The 27763-nt window shown below is 42.1% G+C and overlaps 1 protein-coding gene across 1 annotated transcript in view; it reads left to right on the top strand.

Moving 5' to 3' along the window:
* ATP8B1 (ATPase phospholipid transporting 8B1) overlaps window positions 1–27763 on the top strand; it is a 68852-nt gene that overhangs the window by 24931 nt on the left and 16158 nt on the right. The window contains exons 2-17 of the mRNA XM_080973420.1: window positions 4596–4787; window positions 8654–8751; window positions 9508–9621; window positions 11230–11328; window positions 12420–12481; window positions 12765–12837; window positions 12974–13044; window positions 14451–14533; window positions 17041–17199; window positions 18338–18426; window positions 21490–21680; window positions 23931–24139; window positions 24963–25006; window positions 25755–25911; window positions 26598–26786; window positions 27357–27469. Of these exons, the coding sequence (XP_080829546.1) occupies window positions 4610–4787; window positions 8654–8751; window positions 9508–9621; window positions 11230–11328; window positions 12420–12481; window positions 12765–12837; window positions 12974–13044; window positions 14451–14533; window positions 17041–17199; window positions 18338–18426; window positions 21490–21680; window positions 23931–24139; window positions 24963–25006; window positions 25755–25911; window positions 26598–26786; window positions 27357–27469 (1929 nt within the window). The 5' untranslated portion in view covers window positions 4596–4609. The remainder of the gene's footprint in view (window positions 1–4595; window positions 4788–8653; window positions 8752–9507; window positions 9622–11229; window positions 11329–12419; window positions 12482–12764; window positions 12838–12973; window positions 13045–14450; window positions 14534–17040; window positions 17200–18337; window positions 18427–21489; window positions 21681–23930; window positions 24140–24962; window positions 25007–25754; window positions 25912–26597; window positions 26787–27356; window positions 27470–27763) is intronic.

The following is a 27763-nucleotide window of genomic DNA, read 5'->3' as shown; positions in this document are numbered from 1 at the left end:
TTTGGAAAAACATGATATCATCTTGTCCGCTGTGAATATTTGGTCTGAGTTATATTACGTGGACGACGAAACTCTTGATGGCTCCTATCAAGGTTTGCTTTGGGCAGCAACCTTCTCTGTCTGGACGATTGGCAGACGAAAGTTCCATGAGTTCAAGTTTTTAGAAGGATTCTTCTTTTGAATCTGATGGGAACCGTTGAATCAAAAGGGATTGCTGAAAGTGGAGAAGCAGAGACACTGTTGTGGTCCTTAGAAATGGTTCCGGGAAAGTGGGATTGCTGCCATGCTGGAGTTTGCAAAACTCCAGCATTTTCAAAGGAAGCGCTCCATTCCTAATCGTACCTCCTAAAATGATTGATAATATGAGTTACTTATGTTCTGCTTAGTTAGAATCAACAAAACCCTCTGCTCCATATCCTTTCAACAAATCTATGAGGTTGGCAATCATTTGATGCAGAAGAGCGGCTCATTCACAAGTAAGCATATGCAGATACTCTCTTGCCTGTAACTTAAGTTATGTCCCATGTGCTGCTTTATTATTATTTACCACCACCATCATTTATTAAACTTGTTAGCCATCTGCTTACCCAAAGGTCTCCAAGCGACCTAAAACACATTTTGTTGCTTTAGCCTTTGAACCAAGAACAAAAAAAGCAGTCATGGAGTTTGAAAGCTAGTTAGGGAGAGAGGTTGTATCCTTGAAATTGGCATGTTGCTTTAGTTCTTTGACTGTTGATTTAAGTGGCACAATACACAATTCCTTTGAGTTTGTTGTTATTGCCTTTATTAGCAATCTAGGCTTGTTGTGTTTTGAGATGAAGGAGAAAAATACTGCTGAGTCAGAATGAGATCACCCAAGTTGCATTTAGGACTTCAGAAACTAAATCGACGCCAGAAGGCTTTCTTTCTTTCTTTCTTTCTTTCTTTCTTTCTTTCTTTCTAAAAACCTGTTTGGAGTGTGTTGCTCAGCTTACGCGGCGGTCTACAATTTTTTTAAAAAAATAAAAGCAATTGTACATGTCTCGTGAGCAGTGTACCTCTTTCATATAAAATGGGGATCTGGTGTGTGGGTAGTTAGCATAACTGATTTGTCACGATTCTCTCTCATTATTATTTTTTGTAAAGGAACTGCTCAGGGTCATAATACTCTTTTCTTTATGAGTATCCGGTATCCAGCACAAAGAGTTTGTTGAACAGTTGGCTAGGGGAGCGGCTAAAAGGCTTTGGTTTGTGTGTTTTTTTATTACCCTGTTAGGCATTAACAGGGCCACTCCCTAGCCTAGACTGTATCAGCAAAAACAGTCTTCCTAGTATATGCAGGAAGCATATTTATGTAGCCTTACTAGAGTTCAAATGGAAAATCATGATTTAAAGTCCTTGTGGCATGGATGATTGAGGACCGGAATTGGGCTGTTATGACTACTGTCTCTCTGCAGGCCGTGATTCTTGCCCAGGGATGTGGAGCTCCATTCTCCTACTCATGTTCCTTTTAAACCAAATCTTAATTGTCGGGGCTCTGAATTTTACAACACACTTTTTTATTTCTTCAGTCTGTTTTGGCGGCTTCAGTCAATGTAATGGGAAATGAAGCAATGACAACGGCCCTTCCCTCTAGCAAATGGTAACTGCTTGTAGAATTATAAGCTTACCTCCTTTATACATCACAGAAAGGCAGCTTTTATATTTGATAAAATTCAAATTTAAATGTAATGATCTAATCCAACTAATTTGTTCATTAAGCACCCTAAAGCATAGTGACATTCATATTAAATTTCAACACTGTTTAAGTTCGTTCCACTTTCAAATGAGTTTCCCTTGAGCTTTGGATCCCCATTGCATATGCTTCTTACCTATGGAATTTTTAGTACTTTTTAACAAGCTTTATTGCAAGGATGGGCAACCTGTGGCTTTCCAGATGTTGTTGGGCTCCAACCTCCCTGCCTGCCCTGCCCCAGCCCCAGCCTGCAGGGTCCAATGATCAGGGATAGTGGAAGCTGTCATCCAGCGATTTTTCAGAGGAGCATAGGTTCCTCAACCCATCTTCTGGACCCCCTGGGAAACTCAACAAACTGTTCTGCCCCTGGAACTGGGTGTGGAGAGGGGAACTGGATGGGACACAACTGTGGGCAGCCTGAGGATGTACCATCCACCTTGGGCCAGTCTGTAAAACGCAAGTCTGGAGTGAAAGACTAGGGTGACTATTTCCAGGAACTCTTATTGTGAGACTTTTGTGGGTGAGCTGAGAGTTTGTTTGGGCCCTAGGAGAGAACCCAGAGGCTGAGAGGAAGAGGATGTGCCAGAAGGAAAATTAATTGATGTTGATTTTCATATGTTTTGTAACTTCTTCGCAATGTTGTTGTTTCAGTTTTCTGCGTACTGCTTATATTAACAGTATACAAATTAAATCATCAGTCAATCGGTTTTTTTGGGGTGGCGTGTAGTGCTTGGTATTGGCAGAGGGTAAAGCTGTGTGTCTACTTTAAATTACAACTTTCTGCTGCAAAACCATTGTTCAGTTCCCCTGAGAGAGAAGGATTGTAGTCATACTTCACAATACAACATATTCTGTTCTGTTAGGCTTCGTTTAGAAGAAACAAAACGGTCTATTAGAGGTGCCCTTCTTTGTGCTGTTGTGTTTTATTGGACAATTGCCTTTATTGTCATGTCTGAAGCACATATGTGAGCTTTCTCCCTTTTATTATTCATTTCCACACACAAATACACAGAAATTTTATTTAATAACATATTCTTCAAATGCCTGCTTTTTAGTATTCAGTTGCTGTACTGATAAGAGATGGCTGCATAATTGCACACCTCATTCTAAGGAGTTTTCTGGGGACTGAGTGCAAGCTACGTTTGGCAGAAGGCAGGTGGCAATGCCAGGGTTGTGCCTTAGGCAAATGATCCTTAATCATAGAGATGAAAATGTGTACTCAGAGGTCATCCAGCTGAGCCCCCTTGCAATGCAGGATCTGTAATGCCGACTGCAGCTCCAGCGTCTCTGACTGATAGCTGTCCAGCCTCTGTACACTTGCAGGATAGAAGCATGTGGTAATTTTATTAGATCCTGCCACTTGTTGAAAGAAAGGTTTGTTAAACGTTTGAGTTTTAATACATTGATTAACTAAGTTTGCATCTCCAAGTGAATGAGAGAATAAGGTATATTTGCAGGATGCAGATATCGAGAAGAAATCTAGGATTGCCTTTGCCTGTGTACAGTGTTGGGGAAACAAATGCTGTATGTATAACTCTGCCTGTATAAGGTTGAAGCTGCAGATAAATATGACCGTTCAACATGATTAAAATAAGCTTAACTGGAAGTTGTCTGAAACTTTATGCAATCTGACAGTTACACTTTTTTGCTTTTGAAAGCACATCTTTCAGTTGCCTACATTTGTTTAAAAAGTTACAGTATCTCTGTCCCCAAGGTTGATGTTGTTTTTCATTGGTTTTATGGATTTTAGCTGCATTTTATCTGTACACTACTTTGAGAATTTTTCTGATGTGTTTAAATTTGCCATGATGATGAGGATGGTGGTTAAAAAGGGATGAGTGCAGAAATTCCAGTGTAGGGTAGGTGAAGAACCAGAGCAATGAATCAGAAAGTCCTTGGATCAAATTTTAACATCTGCTGAGAACTCACTAGGCACACTGCTCTCTCTTGCTCTCTCTCTCTTCCTCAGTCCTCCTCATCTTTAATACAGGAGATAATAAGACAACAGCTTTGTTTACAACAACTGTATAGTGTATGTGGAGCATTTTTAATCCTTGAAATCATTATCAAGTTTGGGCAACTGTTGACACTGTGGCAGATGTGCACATCCAGGCTGATTTCCCTCCTTTCTCTGATAGTTCAAATGGAAGTCCTGCTGCAGGGATAAAGAATCTGTGGCCCTCCAGATGTTTCTGGGGTTCAGTTCCCATCATCCCTGACTATGAGCCATCATGGCTGGGAGCTGATGCGAGTTGGAGTCCAACGTCCTCTGTAGGGGCACAGGATCTTCACCACCCATGATCTAACGCCTGGAAAGCATGTGTGTTGCTCACGTATATGGAGGCAGCTAAAACCCTCTGGCTCTTTGAAAGGAATTTGATGGGTGAATTGACTTCCCTTTGGATGTAAAGTATATGCCCTCCCCTCAGTAGTCCACCTTGAACTTGATTGTCTGCTAGCACCGTGAGCCAAGAACAATCAAGGCTGGAATATACGAAGTTTTTAGCTGTGCCTATTCACTTAGAAAATGATCCTTTAACGTTTCACCACCACCACCATTACATTTTACTGCCTGTAAACTCCCAGGTGTATTTGCACAAGACTACAGAACTCTCAGTCAGCCCAACCTCCTTTGGCAGTTTAATCTGTTACCAGGGACTATGTCTTAGGTGAGAGACTTCAACCACTTCAGGAGACAGGCAACTGAAAACAGATGCATGACTGAGATTCAGAAAAAAATAATACCTTTTATTATTATTTTTAAGTGGTGCTAAGGGAACTTTGTTCCAGCTTGCAAAGTCTCTCAGGGAGGTGGTTGGGGCTGTATCCTGTGGCTATCCTGCTAGGCTGAACTCAAGTTTGCTTTCATTTCCGGCTTTAGGAACGGCTAGGAGGATGAATTCGGAAAGAGATTCAGAAACTACCTTTGACGAGGACTCCCAACCAAACGACGAAGAGGTGCCATATAGCGATGATGAGACAGAGGATGAATTGGACATTCCGCCTCCTGTCGAGCCAGAGCAAAACCGCATCAACAGAGAGGTGGAAGTGACTCGAGATACGCTTAGAAAAGGTGAGTCGGACATGAATGATTCCGGAAGGGGAATGTAAGGTGAGCCGCGCTGGATCACGTCAAAGGCCCATTCAGTTCTGTGTGGAATGGCCAACCAGATGTCAATGGGAAGCAGGGCCTGAGTGTGGCAGGACTCTCCCCACTTGTGACACCCCCACTAACTAGTATAGCTAGCAGACAGAACACAGCTAGCCGCCATTTATAGCCTTATTCTCCATGAATTTGTCTAATCCTCTTTTAAAGCCATCCAAGTTGGTGGCCACCACTAGGGCCGGCCCTCACACGAGGCAAGGTGGTCCACAGGAGCAGCAGCTCCAAGGAAGTCTTTGTCTGCTGCTGCTGCTTCCACTGTGGCAGCGAAAGCCGGGCCCACTCCTTGGAAGTGGAATTTGCCTCCTCCTTGGCTGACTCCCCCTCCAATGCTGCCCCCACAGCGGCCTCTTGGAGAATAGGAGATACGGCTGGTCTACTCCCACCCCCTAGGAAGGAAATGGTGGGGGCTGCCCTCTGGGGTCTCCTGGGCTGTGCACCTATCCAACAAGATTCAGAGTGGGTCCATTTTCCTCATTGCAATGGCCTTTGATTTCCATTTGACCATTGAGTAAGGCTGATTTGAGTTTCCCAACTTGTTTCTGATGGAGATCTTCACTCACCCCTTCTTCCCTGGTGTGGTGGTGGTGGGTTCCATTTTGTGGTGGCAAAATGTATTGGGCCAGCCCTGGCCATCACTGCACCGTATGAAGTACTTTCTTTAAATCTTCAAACATCCAGCTTCGTTGGAAGCAATTACTCTGAGTGTTATGTTTTTACTGTTCAGTTTCCAAAACACCACAGGGTCATTCCTAGATTTATCCAACAGGGAAACTACCAATGTGGTTTGGAAGTGGCATAAGCCTGTTTAAAATGAAATTTATTTGGCCATATCCTCTAAACAACTGGCTGAAAATGCACAAGCCACATTTTATGCATGGGTTTTCTTATTTTTATATTATTTGTACATACAAAGTATACTATAAATATACAAGAATGCATAGTAATATAATCAAGATAAGATATGGATGCAGAGAAAACTAATTGTCTAACTTATAAATATAAAACAAGGAGTATAAATCTATGCATGAAAGTAGGAAATAGGTATGTGGATAAATAGGTTGCAATATTTAACTTCCTATATATTTTACACTAGCATATAAACAATCCTTGTCCTAGCTATTTCCAACTCTGTTTTTCACAAGCTTTGAATTTTCAAGTTGATGCAAAGCAATACTGTAAAAATTATCACTTCCCCCTTCTTTTAACCCTCATAAACCACCACATTTTAAAGCATACTTTCTCTACTTTTATTAACTTAGTTTTTCTGGCACTCCAGAAAAATCCCCCTAGAATATGCAATGCACTTCCAAAAATACATAATTTGTTTCTGCTTAGATGAACTAGCCCACTTCTCAACAAGAAAACTCAGCAAAGATAACAGCTGCAGTTCTGAAATTTCTTCCAGTAAATGCTGAGAATTCCCAGAACTACAACTATTCGCTGCCAGTTTTTGTCTGTGGAGAGGTGGTGATAGAAATTCCCATAATCATAATTTCAGGACTTTGCAATGTAGATTTTGAAGGGGTATACACTATCAGGCTCAGGGTGCAATTTGACACAAACAGTGCATTCACACAAGTTTGGCACACTCTTTATGGGGCATTTATGCATAAACCAATAGCCAGGGTTGATTTGATTTAAATCAAATTGATTTGAATTACGATTTAAATCACTAGTCAGTAAGACTTGATTTAATTCTTTTTTTTTTTTTTACAGAAAGACTCATTCTTGCCGGTATAATCTTAATATTTACAAATGAGAAGAAGGGCCTGGAACTCTTATTAGTTGACTGGCAAGCAGTTCAAGGTCTTGCCAAGGACTTACAGATCCCAGTTACTATTTCCACACACATCCCTATTTAAATTTGCTTCTGCGTTCAGGTGCCTATTCTGTACAGTTAAGTGTTAGTGCATTTGTTGGAACCCAGTGGGATTGGGAAGAGGTTGCCAGCCCTGAAGTGCCTTCAGCACTTGCCTCAAGTCTGAGTTGCACAGACATGCAACTGACTCACACAATTATTACACAAAGATCCCAAGAATTGTGGAGTATTCCGCTCACAAGGTTCCGCTTTCATTTTTACTGCTTCATACTTAGCTACTTGTGCAGATCTGTTCCACTCCAAACAATCTGTTCATTGAACCTCTTGGAACTTAGTGTTTAAGAGGGGCTGATTCTGTGTACAGTGGTGCCTCGCAAGACGAAATTAATCCGTTCCGCGAGTCTCTTCGTCTAGCGGTTTTTTCGTCTTGCGAAGCAACCCTATTAGCGGCTTAGCGGATTAGTGCTATTAGCGGTTTAGCGGCTATTAAAGGCTTATCGGCTTATCGGCTTAGCTGCTAAAAGGCTATTAGCGGCTTAGCGGCTTAGAAAAAGGGGGGGGGGAGCGAAAAAAAATCTCAAGACTCGCAAGACATTTTCGTCTTGCGAAGCAAGCCCATAGGGAAATTTGTCCTGCGAAGCAACTCAAAAACGGAAAACCCTTTCGTCTAGTTGGTTTTCCGTCTTGCGAGGCATTCGTCTTGCGGGGCACCACTGTATATAAATTTGCAGCGGAACAATGGGATTAAGGTCCCCCCCCCCCCGCTCAACTCTGTGTATGTTTATTTTACAACATTATTCCTGTGAAGAAAAGGCATGTTATCTCTGCAGACACAAATTCACACTTTTGAAAACTGCAAAAACAAGCATCTGTGATAATAGCTTCTTGTTAGAAAAACTACCCCAAATAATCTTAAAGAAACCTCTGGAAGAGCGTGACATTGTGAATGGATTAATGGAATTCATTTACCAAAAAATTAAAACATTGCATATAAAGCCTCATGCAACATTTGAAAACAAATCCTTATTTCCTGACGGACTATAATGTAAGTTAAATAGAAAACTATCTTTAGAAAGATTTTTCCTCCGAAAGCATTTTATTTTTAAAAATCCAATTTAAATTTTAAAAAAATCCATTTTTTTTTATTTTAAAAAATCATTTATTTTTATCCACCCTGCCAATGGCTCTACTTCAGGCTTCCTCAAACTCGGCCCTCCGGATGTTTTTGGCCTTCAACTCCCATGATCCCTAGCTAGCAGGACCAGTGGTCGGGGATGATGGGAATTGTAGTCTCAAAACATCTGGAGGGTCGAGTTTGAGGAAGCCTGCTCTACATGCTGATGTGAAAAGTAGGTTTGAGATGAAGAAAAACAGTTGTGGCAGTAAATTAACTTTCCTCTCCTCTGGATCCACCAGTAGATGAGTCATAAGGATAACCTTTAAGTGAGATTTCCAGTCTGTTCTTTGCTAATTTTTTAAAAGACAAATGGTTGACATCACCACAAATTACATCGTATTTACCTGGGATGTTCTCCCCAAGGTCATTCCGGTAGTAAAGCTTATTTCTCTCTCCCACGGCTAACTTGTTCTCCCACTTCTGCCTTAGCGGAAGCAAAAGTAAACAGCTTGTAGGTAGTTTTGAAATTATGCAAATCAAGGGAAGTTGTTTGGAATTCCTTAGGGTTCCCTTGTTCTGTTAATTCTTTGAACAAGGAGTAAATGTTTAAAAGCAGAACACTCACCATTTGTTCCACTGCTCATCTTTGTTGCATTTGTAGTTTCTTTTTGATCTTGGTATGCTAAGACTGCTAACTGGGGAGCGGGATGGGGGTCCTAACCATTCTAGCCTTCATATGCCGGTGGGAGTTAATAAATTTCCTGCTTTCAGTCACTTGATTATTAAGTTCATGATTGTCACACTTTATGGTTTTCATTTTTTTGTTTTATCTTTCAGAATGCGGCTGGCAAGTTAAAGCAAATGATTGTGCCTTCTATGAACAGCCCCAATTTATGAAAACGGCTTATCTGTGCCTTAAGAAAAGTAAATATGCAGTAAGTGGATTTAAAATCATGGTGTTGAAGGGGACCTTCACCTAGTCCAGGGATCAACTAGTCGTGGTTCATTGGTTTTCATTACTGGAGTACAAATCCCATCATCCCTAAGCATTGGCCCTAGATAGGACTGATGGGAGTTGGAGTCTAGAGAACCACAAGTTTCTTATCCTTCATCCATTCTAATTCAACACCTGACCTGGAGGAAAAAGTTCCTGCAGGTTTTTTGGTTTTTTTTAAATGCCTCGTTTTATCACTCTTTAAAGCACAGCACCAAACTCTTCGATAACAAGAAATAGGTTACACCAGGGGTCTGCAAACTTTTTCAGCAGGGGGCCGGTCCACTGTCCCTCAGACCTTGTGGGGGGCTGGACCATATTTTTTGGGGGGAAATGAACCAATTCCTATGTCCCACAAATAACCCAGAGATGCATTTTAAATAAAAGGACACATTCTACTCATGTTAAAACACGCTGATTCCCAGACCATCTGCGGGCCGGATTTAGAAGGCGATTGGGCCAGATCCGGCCCCCGGGCCTTAGTTTGCCTACCCACGGGTTACACCTTTTCGCAGTACATGAACACCCCATATCCGTTTCATATGACTTGTTCAAGGTGGTTACTAGTGGGAAAACTATAATGCACTTGCCTGACTGAAGGATGATTTCACTAAATGATAACGTTTCACATGAAATGCTACCTTGTTAGTATATTTAATGCTTTTTCTGTAATATGCTTCTTTGTCTTCTTCCACAGGGGAATGCAATCAAAACCTACAAGTATAATCCCATTACCTTCTTGCCACTGAATTTATTTGAGCAGTTTAAAAGGGTCGCCAACTTCTATTTCTTGGTTCTACTTATTTTACAGGTAAAACAGGACTGTATAATTCATTGTGGAGACTGGCTCACCCACCCCCACCCCTTTGTGCCCCATTTAAAGCAGGTGTGTGATGAAGTACAACTCTTCATAGGTGGCAGATCTTGGGGTCTCAAATTTCAGCAGCACCCTGTGTGATGTCAAAATTCAGCACCCCTCCACCTATCGCTCTTCATTCTGAATCGTAGTTATGGTGCCCCCAGCGGTGACCCCAAGACCCAGTGCGACTGAACTGGTTGTTCTCCCCTAAATCTGCCTTTCCTCCTGCAGCTGAGCCTATTAAAACTGAAGGGTTGGGAAAGTCAGGTACCATTATCAGTAGGAAATGGTCAAAGAGGATATCTGGGTTGATTGATTTTTAAATTTATTATTTTAGTGCATGAACGATGGAGCATGTAGGTGTTAGGGCTCAGAGAATCACTCCACCCTGACTTGAGAGAACAATGGCTCTCCAGCTTTCAACTTTTAAAGTCCTCCTCCCTGCGTAACTGCAATTCCATTCATTCCTGGAGGATCAGCTGTGGTGCTGGAACTGGTTTTGAGCTTAACGTGTAGATGCAAGCTTGTCTCGGTTAACAGCATGCTCTGCTCTCTCATTACACCTGCCTGTTTACTTGCTAGTGCAGCTCTTCTTCTGACCATTGCTGCCTTTCAAAACGTACCTTAGTGGAGGTTGGGGGGGGTGCCAGGCAAGGAGAGTTAACAGTTCAAAGGTATTTACTGTGTGAAAATTTGTACTGTATATTGAAAGCCATGTGGTCTACTACTGAGATATGGCGCCTACAGATGTGTAAAACACCTTGGACGTAAATGCAGGGTAGTAGGTTTTTTTTTTTGGAATTTCAAAAATAATAAATACCGTATTTTTTGCACCATAACACTCACTTTTTTCCTCCTAGAAAGTAAGGGGAAATGTCTGTGCGTGTTATGGAGCGAATGCCTGCGGGTGGCGGAGGGGATCTGCTGCAGTCGTGAGCAGAGGATCCATGGTTCCCCTTCCTTCCCTCCTCCGTGGCTTGCTTTGAAACAGCAAAGCGGGAGAAGAGCCGCGGAGTGGGGAGGAGAGAGGGACAGAGAGCCTGCTTCTTTAAAGGAGCCTTCTCCCCTTATACCCCTCTTCTTCATTATTAGCAGCCTCCTTCTCCACCCACCCCACGCGTGTTCCTTGTCCCTTGAGTGCTTTTCCTTCCTTCCCCACTTAAAACGTGGTTACAAAGCAACATGGATCCTCAGGATTTTTGCACTGGGTCACCCCAAATTCACCATCAGATCACCTAGCATGTCCATGGCTACATCTTGCACCAAAAAAATCACACACCCACTGTTGCCTGGGGCCGCAGTGGTGCAAAAACGTGGTTACAAAGCATGGATCCACATGGATCCTCAGGATTTTGCACTGGGCTACTCCAAACTCACTGTCAGATCACATGTCCGTGGCCACAGCATGAACCACAAAAATCATATATCCACTGTTTCGTTTAGAATATTTTTTTCCTTGTTTTCTTCCTCTAAAAACTACGTGCCTGTTATGGTCTGGTGCGTGTTATAGAGCGAAAAATACGGTACATACATAAATATTCCTTTTTTTTTTCCTTGCAGTGCATTCCTCAGATAACCACCCTCTCATGGTATACAACTCTGATACCTTTACTCTTGGTTCTCGGCATCACTGCGATAAAAGACCTAGTGGATGATATTGTAAGCATTGTTTTATTTATGTATTCTTCCTCTTTTTACATTTCAGGGTGTTTCTCTCCCCCCCCCCCACACACATTATATTGGGGTAGTTAAAATAATTGTCACAAGAAACCTTCCTGAACCAAAGAACAAAAAGGGTGAATGACAAATTATAATTGTAACAACAGGTCAATTGGTGACCTGCAACAAATAAATAGAAGAGAGAATTGTGTTTTATGCCACCCCAAAGAATGAATCTGCGAAACCTTTGTTCCTAGCATGATTATTCACCGCAATTGGGGCTTCCCATTCTTTGCCTTCTGACCTATCAAGGAATGTACAAAGTTTAATTTTGTTCATTCAAAATAGAACGGATGATTACTGCTATTACTGTTTCTTAAGTTTAGTAGCCACTTTACACAAACATCTCCAAAAAAATAAAAGGCCTTACAAATAATAGTAACATGCGCATTAATTGAAAGCAAAGCAGGAGGAGATCATAGAATCATAGAACTGTAGAGTTGGAAGGGACCCTGAGGATCATCTAGTCCAACCCCCTGCAATGCAGGAATATGCAGCTGGCCCATACAGGGATCGAACCTGCAACCTTGGTGTTATCAGCACCATGGTCTAACCAACTGAGCTATCCAGGCTCAACCATATGAACAACCCATTCCCTGTCCACCACAGATAGCAAAGCAAAAACAAACACCACTCAGTTTCCTGGGAGAAGATAAACTTATTTGGCTAAAGATGTCAGTGTTGGTGCCAGGCGAGGCTCCCTGGGGGAGAGAATTCTGTAGACGAGGGGGGGAGGACACAAGCCCATTCCCTTGTTGCCATCCCCTGGATAGTTCCTAGGGGTGTGGGAAATAGAGAAGGCCTCTGGTGCTGGGACACGGGAACACTCAATTAGAAGATGATGTTCTGTAAGGTATTGGGGTTCTAAACACACACACCTTCATTCCAACTCCATTCATTCTTCTGGGCTTAAGGAGCTGTGCTGAAGGAGTCTGAGGGGCTCATACAGATTGCCCAGCTGTGCTTTAAGACAACAGCAACAACGATATAGGTTCTTTTAATCTCTTTCCCTTCTTCTTCCTTTTTCTTAGGCTCGGCATCGGATGGACAATGAAATTAACAACCGCACGTGTGATGTAATCAAGGATGGCAGGTATGGTTCTATAGGTGTCACCTTAACAATTGTCTGTCCGAACAGCCATCACTCTGCACTAATCATACATGTTTCAAAAAGGTTTTCTGTGGAAAGTTAGCATGGCTGTTTTTAATAATTTTCTGCACAGCCAGAAACTGAGAGGGTTGAAATATTATTAGTTAATATTACCTAGCAGAAATGGCATATATTCTTTGAGAGCATTCAGCCTTTTTCCTAAATGTTATCCAGTTTACTTTTTAAATATATATATATATATATATATTATTTCTCTCTACTTAAGGTTTGAAAATACAAAATGGAAGGACATCAAAGTTGGTGATATCATCCGTCTTAGGAAAAATGCCTTTATTCCTGTAAGTGAAATGCTGTGTGTGTGTGTGTGTGTGTGTGTGAGAGAGAGAGAGAGAGAGAGAGAGAGATTTTTTTTTTGCAGTGTGACGGCAGTATCATTCACATGCATTTAATTTGCTTTATTCTTTATTTAATCAGGCTGATATCCTGCTGCTGTCCACTTCAGAACCTAATAGCCTTTGCTATGTAGAGACAGCTGAACTAGATGGGTAAGGGTTCTTTCTCCTAACGTTTACCTCCCCATAATATTAAAAAGTTACTCTTCTTTGTAGTCTTAGCCTTAGCCATGCTAAATTCCCAGTCAACATGTGGGGTTTTTTTGGTGCTATGTTTTAAAACTTGCTCTGTCCATTTTAAGGTTGCGTGGATTCAGAAAAGCACATTTTGACCCAACATGCATAGGATAAGGAAATACTGCTCTTAAACATAATCAGGTTGTATAGTGGTACTTTGGTTCTTGAACTTAATCCATTCCGGGAGTCTGTTTGACTCCCAAAACCATTCGAAAACCAAGGCGTTGCTTCCAATTGGCTGCATGACTTTCCTGCACTCAAGCAGAAGCCACGTTGGATGTTCGACTTCCAAAAAACGTTTGCAAACTGGAACACTTATTTTTGGGTTTGCGGCGGTCGGGAGCCAATTTCTTTGGGAGCCAAGCTGTTCAAGAACCAATATAAATATTGATTTCTGGGTGAATAGCAAGAGCAGAGGTGGGTCTATTCTTTACCATTACATCCTGGGAGGTTGTCGATTTTGGATCTAGCTGAGTGACATGACACTCGGGCCTAACCAAATATAGTCTTATCCACCGAGCCATTGTATAAATTGTCCTTTTTGTAGGGGATGGCTCACCATGGCCAGGGCTGCTACTGATAACTTCTTCTACTGAAGGATAAAAACTATTAATTGGCTCTGTTGTTTTGAATCATAGAATTACAGAGTTGGAAGAGACCACCTAGTCCAATCCCCTGCAATGCAGATGGCCAACTGACCTTCAGCATTTGCAGGAATACTTGCCTATAGAGAGAGAAATTAGCCTGAATGATAAGGGGCTTACACAGAGACAGGTGCAGCCATTTCTGTGGTCCTGGCTTCATACAGCCATTTCCCCCCCGATCTTCTGCTTCTGTAATCATGGTGCAATGCATATTCTCCCATTGTGATCAAAGAAATGAAGAAAAGGCCTGCTTGCATGTCTAAGCAGGCTCCAGGTAGCTTCCCCAAGCGGTGCTTAATAAAATCTATGTGCAACAAATGAGTTAGGAAAACCTGTTCTGCCTTGTTGGGATTAACATTTTATAGCACCATCATCTGATTGACCCAAATGGACATGCACCACTGTGTACTCTTATACTTCAGTAGCAAAGAACACCGTGTGACAAAGCACATCTTGTTGCTCATACCCTTGTTGCTCTCTTTGGAGCCCCAGGGGTTTTGTTTGCTTTGTGTGTTGTTCAGCTGCTGTTTTGTTAGAAACCCGCAGAACAGTAGAACCGAAAGCTAAGCTAAGGTTCCTTTTAATGGAACCTTAATGGTTCCTTTAAAATTTCTAATGGCCCATTGTCCCTATAGAATTTGCAACATTACAACTTTGCATTTCCCTCCTGTGCTTCAGTGAAACCAACTTGAAGTTCAAGATGTCTCTGGAGGTGACTGACAGATACCTTCACCAAGAGGGAGCCTTGGCAGCATTTGATGGTTTGTACAAACGTGCATTTCTTCTTAATTACATATGAATATGCTGTCTTATGTCATGTCAAGACACTGGACCAACTAATGCAGGATGGTCCAGCAGCAGGTCTGCAGGTTTGCAAACGGAGACTTTCCCAGCTAGTGATTTCAACTGAGAACTGTGCACGCAAAAGCCGTGCTTTACTAATGAGCTACAGCTGCAAGTACCTAATGCCACTGAAGTTACAAAAAGAGGGGAAAGCCAGTCTCTTTCAAAAACAAAAGCCTGGTTTGCACAACACTCTTTCCTGATTGCTCTCCTGTGAGCGGTGAGGGAAGCAAGGTTGTGTCATCTCTTCCTCCTTGTTCACCTGTGCTGTGCGCCTATCCTAGGAGATGACTGTTTCAGCAAAGGCTTTGCCACTTGCTGCCCCAAATGCCTTCTCGGTAGTGCCACCCAACCTGTTGAATGCCCTCCCACCAGATGTCAAAGAGAAGAACAACTACCAGACTTTTAGAAGACATCTGAAGGCAGCCCTCTTTAGGGAAGCTTTTAATGTTTTACAGACTACTGTATTTTAATACTTGATTGAAAGCCGCCCAGAGTGGCTGGGGAAACCCAGCCAGATGGGCGGGGTATTAATCATCATCATCATCATCATCATCATCATCATCATCATCTCCCTTTAGTCATAGTCAGCAGCACTAGGCTAGGTAGATGAACAGTGTTAAGCTGATGGCAGAGTCATGTCTTCATGGGGCCTGACTGCAGTGGGCCATCACTTTAGAAGTCTCTTCCCAAGGATATATGTTTGCACCTTTTCTACCGGTTTTCGAAAGAACACAAAAGCCTTAAGGGGGAGGGGGGAAACATCTAGTCAGCTTTTGAAAAAGTTTGGGTCTGTTTTTATTCCGCTGACACTGTTTTCAATTGCTGTTGCTGTTATATTTTTAGACATTTTGTGTTTATACTATGGTTTTTATGGCTTGGACTGTTTTGTGTTTTAATATGTGGTGAGCCACTTTGAAGCAGGTCGCCCTGAAAGGTGACCTGTAAATAAGCAACAGGATGTGCACAAGACGGTACAAGTTGGTTTGGCACCCAATTCAGCACTTTGGAAAACAGCTGATCTCAGTCTGAGTTGGCTCATAGGCCAGTGATGGCCAAACTTGGCCCTCCAGCTGTTTTGGGACTACAGTTCCCATCACCCCTGACCACTGGTTCTGTTAGCTAAGGATGATGGGAGTTATAGTCCCAAAACAGCTGGAGGGCCAAGTTTGGCCATCACTGTCACAGGCTGCCCAATTTGGCTTGTGTCTGGCTAATTTCCACCCCATTCATGGTTGGGAAACTAAACAATTGCAATAACATTCCCCCCTTTTTGACAGAAGTGGATGACATCTGCAGACATAGTTCTCTTCTCACTGGATGCAGCCTGCTAAATTCCAGGCAAATAGGGGCAGAGGATTTTGTTCTGGACACTCCCAAAATGTGTTGTTTTTCCTCCCAAACAGGAACTACCTGTGTTTTTTTAATTATTATTGGAAATAATTGGGTGAAATTTTCAGGCAAAATTGCCCCTTCTGAAGGCATGAATCCTGACAAATTTCAGAGCTATATCTGTAGTAGTTTTCACACAAGGGTAGTCATTTGGTGTTGTGGGTATTTTTTGAGGGGGAGGCAGAAAAGGGTTCGCTTAAATGACCCCAGTGTTTTGAGATCTGAAAATTGCAGGTATGAGAGGGGGGTCCCCTGAGTAAGAAAGCTTTTCTGTTAGGCACCTTAATGCTTGTTGAGCATTTCAAATAATTCCCTCTTATTGACATGTCGGTCACGATGAAGCTCTCCAATGATTAGGGACTCCAACTCCCATCATTCCCAACCAGCATGGTGAATGGTCAAGGATGATGTGAATTGTAGTCCTGCAACATCTGGAGGGCCACAGATCCCCATATTTGCCATTGCTTGTGATTACTCCATAGTTTCCATTTATCTCCTGTGTAGAACCACTTTTAGCATCTGATCACATTCCAGTCAGATACAGATGCATATTTTTTTGCTATATAACATGCTCATCCAAATCTCCTCAATAGTTACTGAGAGGTCTCCTTAAATTGTCTTACTATAAATGTATTGCAGACTTATCCATCGTAGGCTAAAAGGGAACTGCAATCAGTGAGTTTCCTTTTTTCTTGATGATTGATCTGCTTCCTCGTTTGTGCCTGTATGTTTTTTACTTCGCTTCCAAATGCCGTCTTAACCTCATCCCCTGAAACATTTCTGCCACAGAGACCAACTCTACAAGTGGTACATAACTATATGTAAAAACTGCAGTGCATTTCTGCCACAGTTGACGCAGTAGGGAGCTAAGGGGTGTTGTTCCTTCAAACATCTCCTTTTAAATATTGTACTTTTGCAGAATTCATTGCTTAATATTTAAAGAGAATGGCTTACCATGAAAATGTTTTAATACATTCTTGTGACGTAGTGTTTTTTTCTCTCTCCTCATTCTTTTTTTGAACTACCACACCAGGTTTGATAGAATGCGAAGAGCCCAACAACCGACTCGATAAATTCACAGGGACTTTGAAGTGGAAAGGAAAAAGCTATGCTTTGGATGCTGATAAAATCTTGTTGCGTGGCTGCAAAATCCGGAACACTGACGTTTGTCATGGGCTTGTCATATTTGCAGGTATCTGTTTTGGAAATGGAATGCTGCTGCCTGTTTAAATTAGAGCTGGACCAATGCAATAACCCCAGCTTTTTTATTTTTTTATTATTATTTCATGCGGTTGGGGTGTAATTGTTGACATTGATTGGCAGGGCTGAATGTAGGAGTCTTTCTTAGCCCAGCCTGGAGTTGTTGGAGGCTGAGCCCAAAACCCTCTCCTTCACCTAATGCCATACCCTCCAATATGTTGAGTCCCCAAACTGAGACACGCTCCCACACGAGTCATGTGACCTGTGAGGGATCATGGAGCCCCAAAAATGTGTTTTGGGGTGCTGCGTGAGATCGCTGCTCCAAAAAAGTGGGGTTTTCTTGGGGGGGGGCGAGATCTTGGCAAGAAGTCATGTGAGATCACGGCACCCAAAATGGCTGCTGAGATCTTATGGGGGGGGAAATGGGATGTCCCGGTTTTTCTGGGACACTTGTAGGGTATATAATGCCCCATCCACAGATTGATTCAGACAGGGATGAAATTATTTGGGGAAGGGAGGTCTTTTTACCTTAACACAAGGTAGTGATTGTTTTTTTTAAAATAAAATACAAAAGGCTTATTGAAGCTTGCATCTTTCCCATGGGGCATTCTGCTTTAGACTGGAATGCCCATAGGTTCTTGTGAGAAGCCAAACTAATGGAAGCATCAGTAAGGTCTTTTTAAAAAAAACTAAGAAAAGGAAATTACTTGCATATTCATGCAAAGAGACACCCCAAAATGTCTTAAAATCCTCCCCACACCTCTATATAAGTCACACAATACGCACTTTTGCACGAGAGGAATATTCCTATGACAGTGTATTGTGCCTGGGATATTCAGCTTACTGTTTTCAGCAACAGAAATAGCAGCTTTAAAAAATAAATCATTTGTTAGAGTTGCCACTATATTAACAACACAAGTATATACATTTCTACTTAGAAGTAAGACTCATTGTGTTCAATGGATCCTACTCCCTCACCTAAATCTATGAGAGATAATCAAATGTACTTATATTATTTAAAATTATTCATGTTCATAGTTGTCTTTAGCCGTTAAGAAAGCAGTTTTAAAGTATTCATATTTGTTTAAAATTCAGTGACATTTACACTGCAGTTTTTAATATGATTTTAGGAGCAGACACAAAAATAATGAAAAACAGTGGGAAAACACGGTTTAAAAGGACTAAAATTGACTCCCTTATGAATTACATGGTTTATACGGTAAGAAGTTTTGTGTTTACTTTTTGCTTTTAGAGCTTACGGGAGCTGTAGCTCTTTACTGATCGCTAGCTTGCAGCTCTGTGCATATTAAATATTTATTTTGCTTATTGACAGAGTCATTTGTGTACCTAGCACAGGCTCTGCAAAGGCTTCCTGCTTGCTTCCATACTGAAGTTTGTGTGGGTGGATGGTTTTCTGTGAGTGAGGCAGGTAGAGAGAGGCCAGGACTTGCAAACACATAGAAGTGTCATGCAGAGATCTGCAGGTTTGGCTTTCCCATTAGGCAACTCTTAAGCATTTCACCTTATGTGCTTTGTTAGGGTCACGGCCGGCATTTAAAAAAAACACCTTACCTGGAGAAACAGGTTTTGCCACAGATACTTGCTGCTGGCTATATCCAAACTATAGTTCTGCAGCGTGGGCAGCTTTTAAAGATGGTTTGGAAGCTCCGGTTGGTGCATAGCTGTCAACTGTCCCTTATTTGGTGGGAAAGTCCCTTATCCCAGCGCTGTGTCCCGCTGCTGTCCCTTATTGATGATGTCCCTTAAATTTCCCGGGTTTCAAAGGAAGCAGCTCCTCTCCTTCCCTCCCTGCCGGCCAGGGAGGAGGGAGGCTCCAACTGTGTTGCTTGGCTGCGTTGCTCACTCAATAAGGAGTCTAAGAACGACTGGGGGGTGGAGCTTGCATGCCTTGTGCCGATCAAATTGGCCGCGTTGCCTGGGGACTCGCCTTTGCTCAGCGCTTCCCAGCAGAGAGGTGACGGTGGCTTTCCTTGCTGCATCCCCTTTGCCGGGTTGCTGCGCTGTGGGAACCATCGCTTGAGGCTTTGTTTGGCTGCTGGCTGGGTTTTCTGCCTTTGGCTCGGAAGGGCTCAGAAGTCGAACATACCTGTGTTCGGAAAATCCCTTGTTTTGGCTGCTGATCCCTTATTTTCAAATCTGTAAGTTGACAGCTATGGGTTGGTGCGGAGCTGCATTCGCCAACCTGGTGCCCTCCAGATGTTGTTGGACTGCAGTTCTCATCAAGCCCCGTTCAGAATAGCCAATGGTAAAAGACAATGCAGATTATAAACTAGCAACATCTAGTGCGCACCGATCTCTCTCACTCTCCTGGCTTCAGGGATAGCCACGCAAAGCCTCCAGAGTGCAGCGGGAGCGCTCCTATTGCTGTGCTCCGGAGGCTTTCCGTTGCTTTCGCTGAAGCCAGGAGAGCGAGAGGAATCGGTGCGCAGCGATCCCTCTTGCTGTTCTGACTTCGCTTCGCTGGAGAGGCGCTGCGCAGAGAGGGAGAGAATATATATTTTTTCTTGTTCTCCTCCTCTAAAACTAGGTGTGTCTTATGGTCGGGTGTGTCTTATAGAGCGAAAAATACGGTTTCTTTAAAGACCTAAGCAGTTTGATGCATATGGTCCCTACACTGATGGTTCCTAAAGGGGTCTTAAAGACTTTTTTTGTTTCATTCCACGTTGCTTATAATTGGCATTTATGTCAGTACTTTTCTGCTTCTGGTCTCCCGATGTACTATTTTTTGCTGTTTTGTCCGCTTTTATATGTGTCATAGTCTGGGCTGTTGATATTGATTTATCAGGTGCTCTGATGCTTCTTAGCTTGGCTGCATTCACATGTAACACTGGCCATAAATCACAATTAGAGAAATTAACCAGTGCCTGAGCTGCGTGCTTCGCTTTATACCTGCCCCCTCCTCTCAAGGAAGGCAGAAGCAAGCTATGGGGTGGCTGGTTTAGCATTGTGCAGTGATTTTTTTCCTAAAAATAAATAAATGTTTAGGGGTACTCTCATTTTCCTACTCAAATTGAAATACTGCCCCTCAATGAGGCCAAACTTAGATTCACAAAATATTTAGGGGTATGTGTAGCCCTGTGTCCCCCCAGAAAAAAAGCACTGGCATTGGGACGCGGGTGGCGCTGTGGGTTAAACCACAGAGCCTAGGACTTGCCGATCAGAAGGTCAGTGGTTCGAATCCCCGCGACAGGGTGAGCTCCTGTTGCTCGGTCCCAGCTCCTGCCAACCTAGCAGTTCGAAAGCACATCAAAGTGCAAGTAGATCAATAGGTACCACTCCGGCGGGAAGGTAAATGGCGTTTCCATGCACTGCTCTGGTTCACCAGAAGCGGCTTAGTCATGCTGGCCACATGCCCCGGAAGCTGTACGCCGGCTCCCTCGGCCAATAAAGCGAGATGAGCGCCGCAACCCCAGAGTCGGCCACGACTGGACCTAATGGTCAGGGGTCCCTTTACCTTTACCTTTACTTTTACAATTGCCGCACAGCCTTGGTTCCTCATTTGCACAGGATCGCTCATTTAGTGTCCTCTGGAACCCCCTGCCTACTGACATTAGGAAGTTGCTTTCCCTGTACTGTTCTAGATGCTTGCTGAAACGTTTTCTTCTTTCACTGGGCCTATCCAGACACAAGATTTGGGTACAACCGTTTTTAAACTTGTTTAAATACTTTAATGGCTGTTTGGTTTTTTTTTTTTAAAAAATGCTTCCAGTTTTTTTAATGGCTTTGCTTTACTTTCAGAGTGGATTTACACACAGGAAAAAATGCTATAAATAAGTTAGAAATTAAGTTATAACAAAAGAAAAAAAAATGCTATGTGGAAATCACATAGAAATTTTTTTTTGCTCTCTGGCGCCATCTGGTGCTGCATGTTTATAACATTGTTTTTTGACCAATGTAGCTGAGTCCTCAAGGGTACTGTTTTATCACACATGGGTTCGCCGCCCGGGATTCCTTTGGGAGGAAGGGTGGGGTGTAAATGTAATAAAATAATTGGTGAATGGTTTTTGAGGCTTTTTTTAAAGAAAAAAACAAGTCGAGAGCCACTTTGAGAGCAGCAACCTTGGTAGCCTATACGTAACAGAAAATAAAGAATTCTGCTGCATCTGTCAGTGATTCCTGTTTCTATTCTTTTCAAGTATCAGCGAGTTGATGGCTAATTCTTCTTCATGGTAGTTAGTCTGGGAAGCAGGAAAGGATTAAAAAGCATGAGCTTCAGCTAACCTTTTACAAAGTTTTGTCGTCTTAATGTTTTTTCCTCCAGATTTTCGTTTTGCTCATCTTAGCGTCAGCTGGCCTGGCTATTGGGCACACCTATTGGGAACAGCAGATTGGCAATTCTTCTTGGTACCTCTATGACGGAAAGGATGAGACCCCTGCTACCAGAGGCTTCTTTAACTTTTGGGGTTACATCATTGTCCTTAACACCATGGTCCCAATTTCCCTCTACGTGAGGTAACAAATATATGTAACTTCACTGCAGTTCTGCATGCAAGCATTGAAATTGTTATAGGTTAATGAAATCTCAGTCTGTCCAAGAAATTTCCTACATAAATAGTTTCTCCCACAGATCATGGGTTCTTCCAAATGGCCATTTATTGACCATTCTCCCTGATTTGTTTATTCAACATGTGTGTGGAGATTATATTATGTTATTGCTGAGATTTTGTTCAAATTAGTTTGCATAGAGATTATACAGTGGTACCTTGGTTTTGAAACTTAATCCGTTCCAGAAGTCCGTTCCAAAACCAAAGTGTTCCAAAACCAAGGTGCACTTTCCCATAGAAAGTAATGCAAAATGGATTAATCTGTTCCAGACTTTTAAAAACAACCCCTAAAACAGGAATTTAACATGAATTTTACTATCTAACGAGACAATTGTTCCATAAAATTAAAGCAATAAACAACATACAGTGGTGCCTCGCAAGACGAAATTAATTCGTTCCGCGAGTTTTTTCGTTTAGCGAATTTTTCGTCTTGCGAAGCACGAAATCCCATAGGAATGCATTGAAATCCAATTAATGCGTTCCTATGGTCAAAAAAAAGTCCAAACAAAGCCAAATTTGGTACAACAAGAGTTTATTAAGTGCTCTATAAAGTCACACATACTGTAAAGAGCATTTCAAAAATTGAAGGAACAATAAATTAAGTTTCTAAACATGACAGAAAAACATTTAAAAATCAACAAAGTGTACAGTACATTTTCTAAGACTCTGGGGGACAACTCGAAGAAGGTTCCTCTTCCACTCTTTGCTTCTTGCTGAAGAACCCCCTCCTCAACTGTTCCCCCAGCCACCCACCACACAGAAATTCAAATCCAGAATTTTTTTTAAAAAACAGCAGAGTGGCCCAATGGTCACAGAAAATCATAAAAATGCAGAAAAAAACCACGCAAGCTTCCAGATTCTTGCAAACCCCTCCCCAACACCAAGTCCTTGAATTCCAAACACCCCAACCCAAAATCCAAAACCCCCCAAAAAAGTTTAAAAAGTTTAAAAGAAGTTTTGGAAAAGCTTCAAAAATCACCAAAGTCTTCAAAAACCTCAAAAAAGGCTACCACACCGCGTTCTATGAGTTGCTCCTCGAAGTCAAGTCGCAACTGTATTAACGGTGTTAAGAAAAAGGAAACAAACTTTCAAGACGTTTTCGTTTTTCGTCTTGCGAAGCAAGCCCATAGGGAAATTTGTCTTGCGAAGCAGCTCAAAAAACGGAAAACCCTTTCGTCTAGCGAGTTTTCCGTCTTGCGAGGCATTCGTCTTGCGGGGCACCACTGTACTGCAGTCACACAATCAATCAGTAGCTGAACTGGGTTCCACACAGTCAGCAAAACAAAAAGAGCCACAAAATCAAAAACACAAAATAAATAGCAAAAAGACATACCTCAGCATCACACTCAAAATGGAAGTGTGCTATTCAAAACGGAAGCATAACACTCAAAATGGAGTACGTTCGGCTTCCAAAAAAAGTTTGCAACCCGAACACTTCCTTCCGGGTTTGGGTTCCAAGTTGTTTGAGTACCAAGGCGTTTGAGAACCAAGGTACCCCTGTATAATATTGCCCGATGTCACCATTATCCCACAATTCCTAATGAATTTCTCCATCACTTTTCTTACTACAAAAAATAAATAAATCAATTTTCGGCAAAGTGGTTTTTTTTTTTTAATCCAAGAGCAGAAGAGCGCTAAATCCACTTCAGTTCTGTAACCTAAAATTGTGGATATACTACAGAATCATACCCATAAAAGATATGACAGTTTGGAAGCAGTGCAAGGCTGCAACAATATCTGTTTGTTTTTCTTGTAAGTGTAAACATGATTCAGATATTCCTCCCTGACAATCCTGTCCCTTTTTACAAATACCTTCTCTGCAAATAAGTCAATGCTATCAGTTAGTGAGGGTACAAGAAGTCGATGATGGAGATATATTTGCCTGTTCTTTCTGAGCAGTCCTTTGGTGGTGCCCTTCTGGTCTTGGTGGCAGGGAAGTGGGACATAGAACCACGTTATTTGTCTTGGCACCAACTTGCATAGGGGAAGAAAAACGTGTGGTGAGTTTGTTGCATGCATGCAAGAGCGCATGCAAGATTTAACAGTTAAGAATCTTGCATGGTTTGCAGAACTCCATAGTTTTGTTAAATGCCCTGCTTTTGTACATTGAAGATCTCGAAGCAAGGATAATAATCACTGTTACATCTTACTCCCTCAGTGTTGAAGTGATCCGTTTGGGCCAAAGCTACTTCATCAACTGGGACTTGCAGATGTATTACCCAGAGAAGGATACAGCGGCAAGAGCCAGGACAACCACTTTGAATGAACAGCTTGGACAGATCCACTACATCTTCTCAGATAAGACGGGCACACTGACGCAGAACATAATGGCATTCAAAAAGTGTTGCATAAATGGACAATCCTATGGTAAGTCTAAGCATCACTGGAGTTTCCCAAAGAAATTGGTTGGATGCCACGGAAATATTAGCAGGAGGAAGTGCTCCTTCACTTACTATCAAAAATTATAGAATTCACCACTGCAGAAGATGGTTCTGTGTCCAATGTTTGCCATACTTGGAGGCAAACACATTGAAATTAGTGGGCATTACTAACAAGTGTATTTACTTAACAATTTGTTTATTGCTTAACCGTGAACAAAGCCTCTAAGTGGTTTGCTAAAAATGCAGAATAAATGTTAACATTTTCCATAAGAACCAATGTTAAAAACAAGTTTATTTTAAAAAGCAGAATAAATAAAATAACCATTTAATTTTAGTTTACGGTGTAAACTTTTAAATGTTAAAATGCACATCAGCTTTACATGCCTGGGTGCATTTGCCAAAGCAGAAAAGCTGTCAACAGGCATGGAAGATATCAATGGGCAGAGAGTTCCATAGGAGCTGTCTCATGAAAAAAAAATGGCTCTTTGCGAGGTGCTTTAATTTCAGTTCATCTGCTCTGAGTAGCATTTAGTTGGATGCAAACCATGGTGATGGCCACCAGCTTTTAGATGGCTTTAAGAGATGATTAAACAAATAAATAGAGGCTGAGCCGACCAATATCATTGAGCACTGTGGCTAATCAAACATTCACATGCCAGGACTGTGGAAAAGCAGATCCTGGGAACAGAGAACCACCTGTTCTCTTCGTTTGCTGCTTGCATGTTTCTTTAAAGACACTGGCAGATTCCTGAAAACAAATTTTGGTTGTATCAAATTTTGATATTTATATATATCTATTTTCCTTGCAGGAACGTGCAGGGATAAAACAGGCCAAGAACTGCATCATCCTGAGGTAGGTGACTTTCAGTAGCAAGCAATACATCCCTAAAAAGAGGCAGAGATATGACCCTTGGCCAACTCCAAAGATAACTTTCTCTGAGGCTCCACCCCCATCGTTCTGCCCGGACACTGAGGTCCAGCACTGAGGGCCTTCTGGTGGTTCCCTCACTGCGAGAAGTGAGGTTGCAGGGAACCAGGCAGAGGGCCTTCTTGGTAGTGGCACCTGCCCTGTGGAACGCCCTCTCATCAGATGTCAAAGAAATAAACAACTACCTGACATTTAGAAGACATCTGAAGGCAGCCCTGTTTAGGGAAGTTTTTAATGACTAATGTTTTAATGTATTTTTAATATCTTGTTGGAAGCTGCCCAGAGTGGCTGGGGAAACCCAGCCAGATGGGCGGGGTATAATAAATTATTATTATTATTATTAACCTCAGATGGCCAGCCTGTGACATAGATGCCAGAAGCATCAAAGGAAGCAGGAGTTTGTGAAACACCTGGGAGGTAGTTGGAGGGTCAGCGAGGCTGGCTACACAGCTCTTACTGTCAGAAAGTTTTTCCATTTTTTTTTAAATGTTTTATGGGGTACAGTTGGACTTACACCTGCTTCTCTACTGCTGACCTTTCTCAGTAAAGGTTAAGCTGCCCCAACTGTCCCAGGATGTGGCCTACATACTGTTTATACTTTGAACTGGTTGTGCATTGTCTGAAAGATAGACTGTGTGCACTAACACATTATTCACATTCCCTTCTTGTGTAGCAAGTTGACTTCAGCTGGAATATGTATGCAGATGGGAAGCTCACCTTTCATGATCAGTATCTGATCGAACAAATTCGGTCTGGCAAGGAACCTGAAATTCGACAGTTCTTCTTCCTGCTTGCAATTTGCCACACAGTGATGGTGGATGCCTCTGATGGTAAGTACTGCATCCACAAAGAATCCTCATTTTATATACACTGAGCTGACCCAATATTCATTGAAATGGAATGTTTATAAGACAGCCTAGTTTAGAATTCTACATCTATATAGCAATAGCTGCACTTTTGTGCGTCAGGTGTTACTACGAAATTGCAAACTGCTGGCAAATACACGTACTACTGATGTTGCTAAGAAGCCCCTTTATCTATATCTGTGCTCAAGGCTTTTCACCATCCCTAATATCATAACAGACCCCTCTCCACACTCTAGTCAGGTTATATTTTGGTTTAATAAACTGGCATATGAATGAGTCTTGCACCTGCACACATTCTGTTTCCTCCCTCCTTTCTTGGAACAATTAATCCTGGAGACCTAGAATAAACCATAGTTTACTGTTCTGTCTGAACTGGGAAACAATGGTTACCAGACTAAGGGAAAAGCCTTATGGCAACCCCACATAAATGGTTCAAGGTCTGGCATATTCTGCGCCTGCTAACCAAAGCGTACAGGTTCAGATGTAATGGGAAACTGATTAAATGAGAACTTCCAGGGTTATTGCAGCATGTCAAGAAAGGAGGGGCCGGTGTGAGAACAGAACACATGGGCAAGAGACTCACGCATATATTAACTCACGCAATTCTCCCATCTATGAAAGTTTTCTAATTTTTTGTCTTAATACTCTAGGTGAGCTCAGCTATCAGGCGGCCTCCCCTGACGAAGGAGCATTGGTAACTGCAGCCAGAAACTTTGGTTTTGCTTTCCTTTCACGGACACAGAATACTATTACAATAAGCGAGATGGGAACTGTGAAAACTTATGAAGTTCTTGCCATTTTGGACTTCAACAGCGATAGAAAGAGGATGTCCGTTATCAGTGAGTAAGCTGCAAAAAAGAAAGAAAGAAAAAGGTTCATAAATCCTAAAACCATGTGCTAGAAGGTCTCTCTGCTGGAAGTGGAAAAACACATCAACTGTGCTCTCCGCCCTTTTTTTAAAGGAGCAATAACGAAAGAATTAATGAAACCTCCTTACATAAATAATTTGTATACTTCCAGCATAGCAGCAGACCAGCCCATCATCTTAGCTTTACAGCACTGATGCCCTTCAGACTCCAGTCTTCAAACCAATTTCCCACAAGTTTTCCCAATACAGTCCTCCTCCTCTCGTTTTAGTCTTAAGCATGGAGGCAGTTTGGGAAAGGGCCATAGCTCAGTGGTGAGGCATCTGCTTTGCATGCAGAAAGTCCCAGGTTCAGTCCTCAGCATCTCTAGGTAGGGCTAGGAGAAACCCCCATCTGAAATCCTGCAGCGGGACTCAGTATGATCTGATTCCTTAGGAAGCACTACCCTATGTTTCTTAAAGGGTCCAGCATAGGCCCCAGCATGAAGGGGGAGTGCATTTTTCCTATAACGCAGTGTTCCTAATCCATCTGTTGCTTTTGTAGCAAGAGAACCAGATGGAGCAATCAAGCTTTATTGTAAAGGAGCGGATACAGTGATATATGAACGGCTGCATCCAAGGAATCCTACGAAGCATGCAACACAGGAAGCATTGGATGTAAGTTGGGTTCCGTATGTTTCTGTTTTGCTTTGTTTGCCATGTTCCTTTCCTTTCCTTTCCTTTTCGTATTCCATAAAGTTCAAAGACTGCTGGAGTCAGGAATAGGTTGGCAATTATAGAATTAAATTTTTTAAATTAATTTTTCATTTATGACTATCCAGTGCAGGCCACATTAACACAATACCAAATCATCACAAAAGAGCCAATTAATCAGTTCTGAATTAAACATTTTTGGATGGCTTCCCGTGTTCTGGCTATCAGGAGTTGATGTCATTCCTTGGTCCTGCACCA

Source organism: Podarcis pityusensis (assembly GCF_964106645.2).
Source record: "Podarcis pityusensis genome assembly, chromosome: 11".
Taxonomy (NCBI): domain Eukaryota; kingdom Metazoa; phylum Chordata; class Lepidosauria; order Squamata; family Lacertidae; genus Podarcis; species Podarcis pityusensis.
This window is presented reverse-complemented; position numbering and strand designations above follow the sequence as displayed.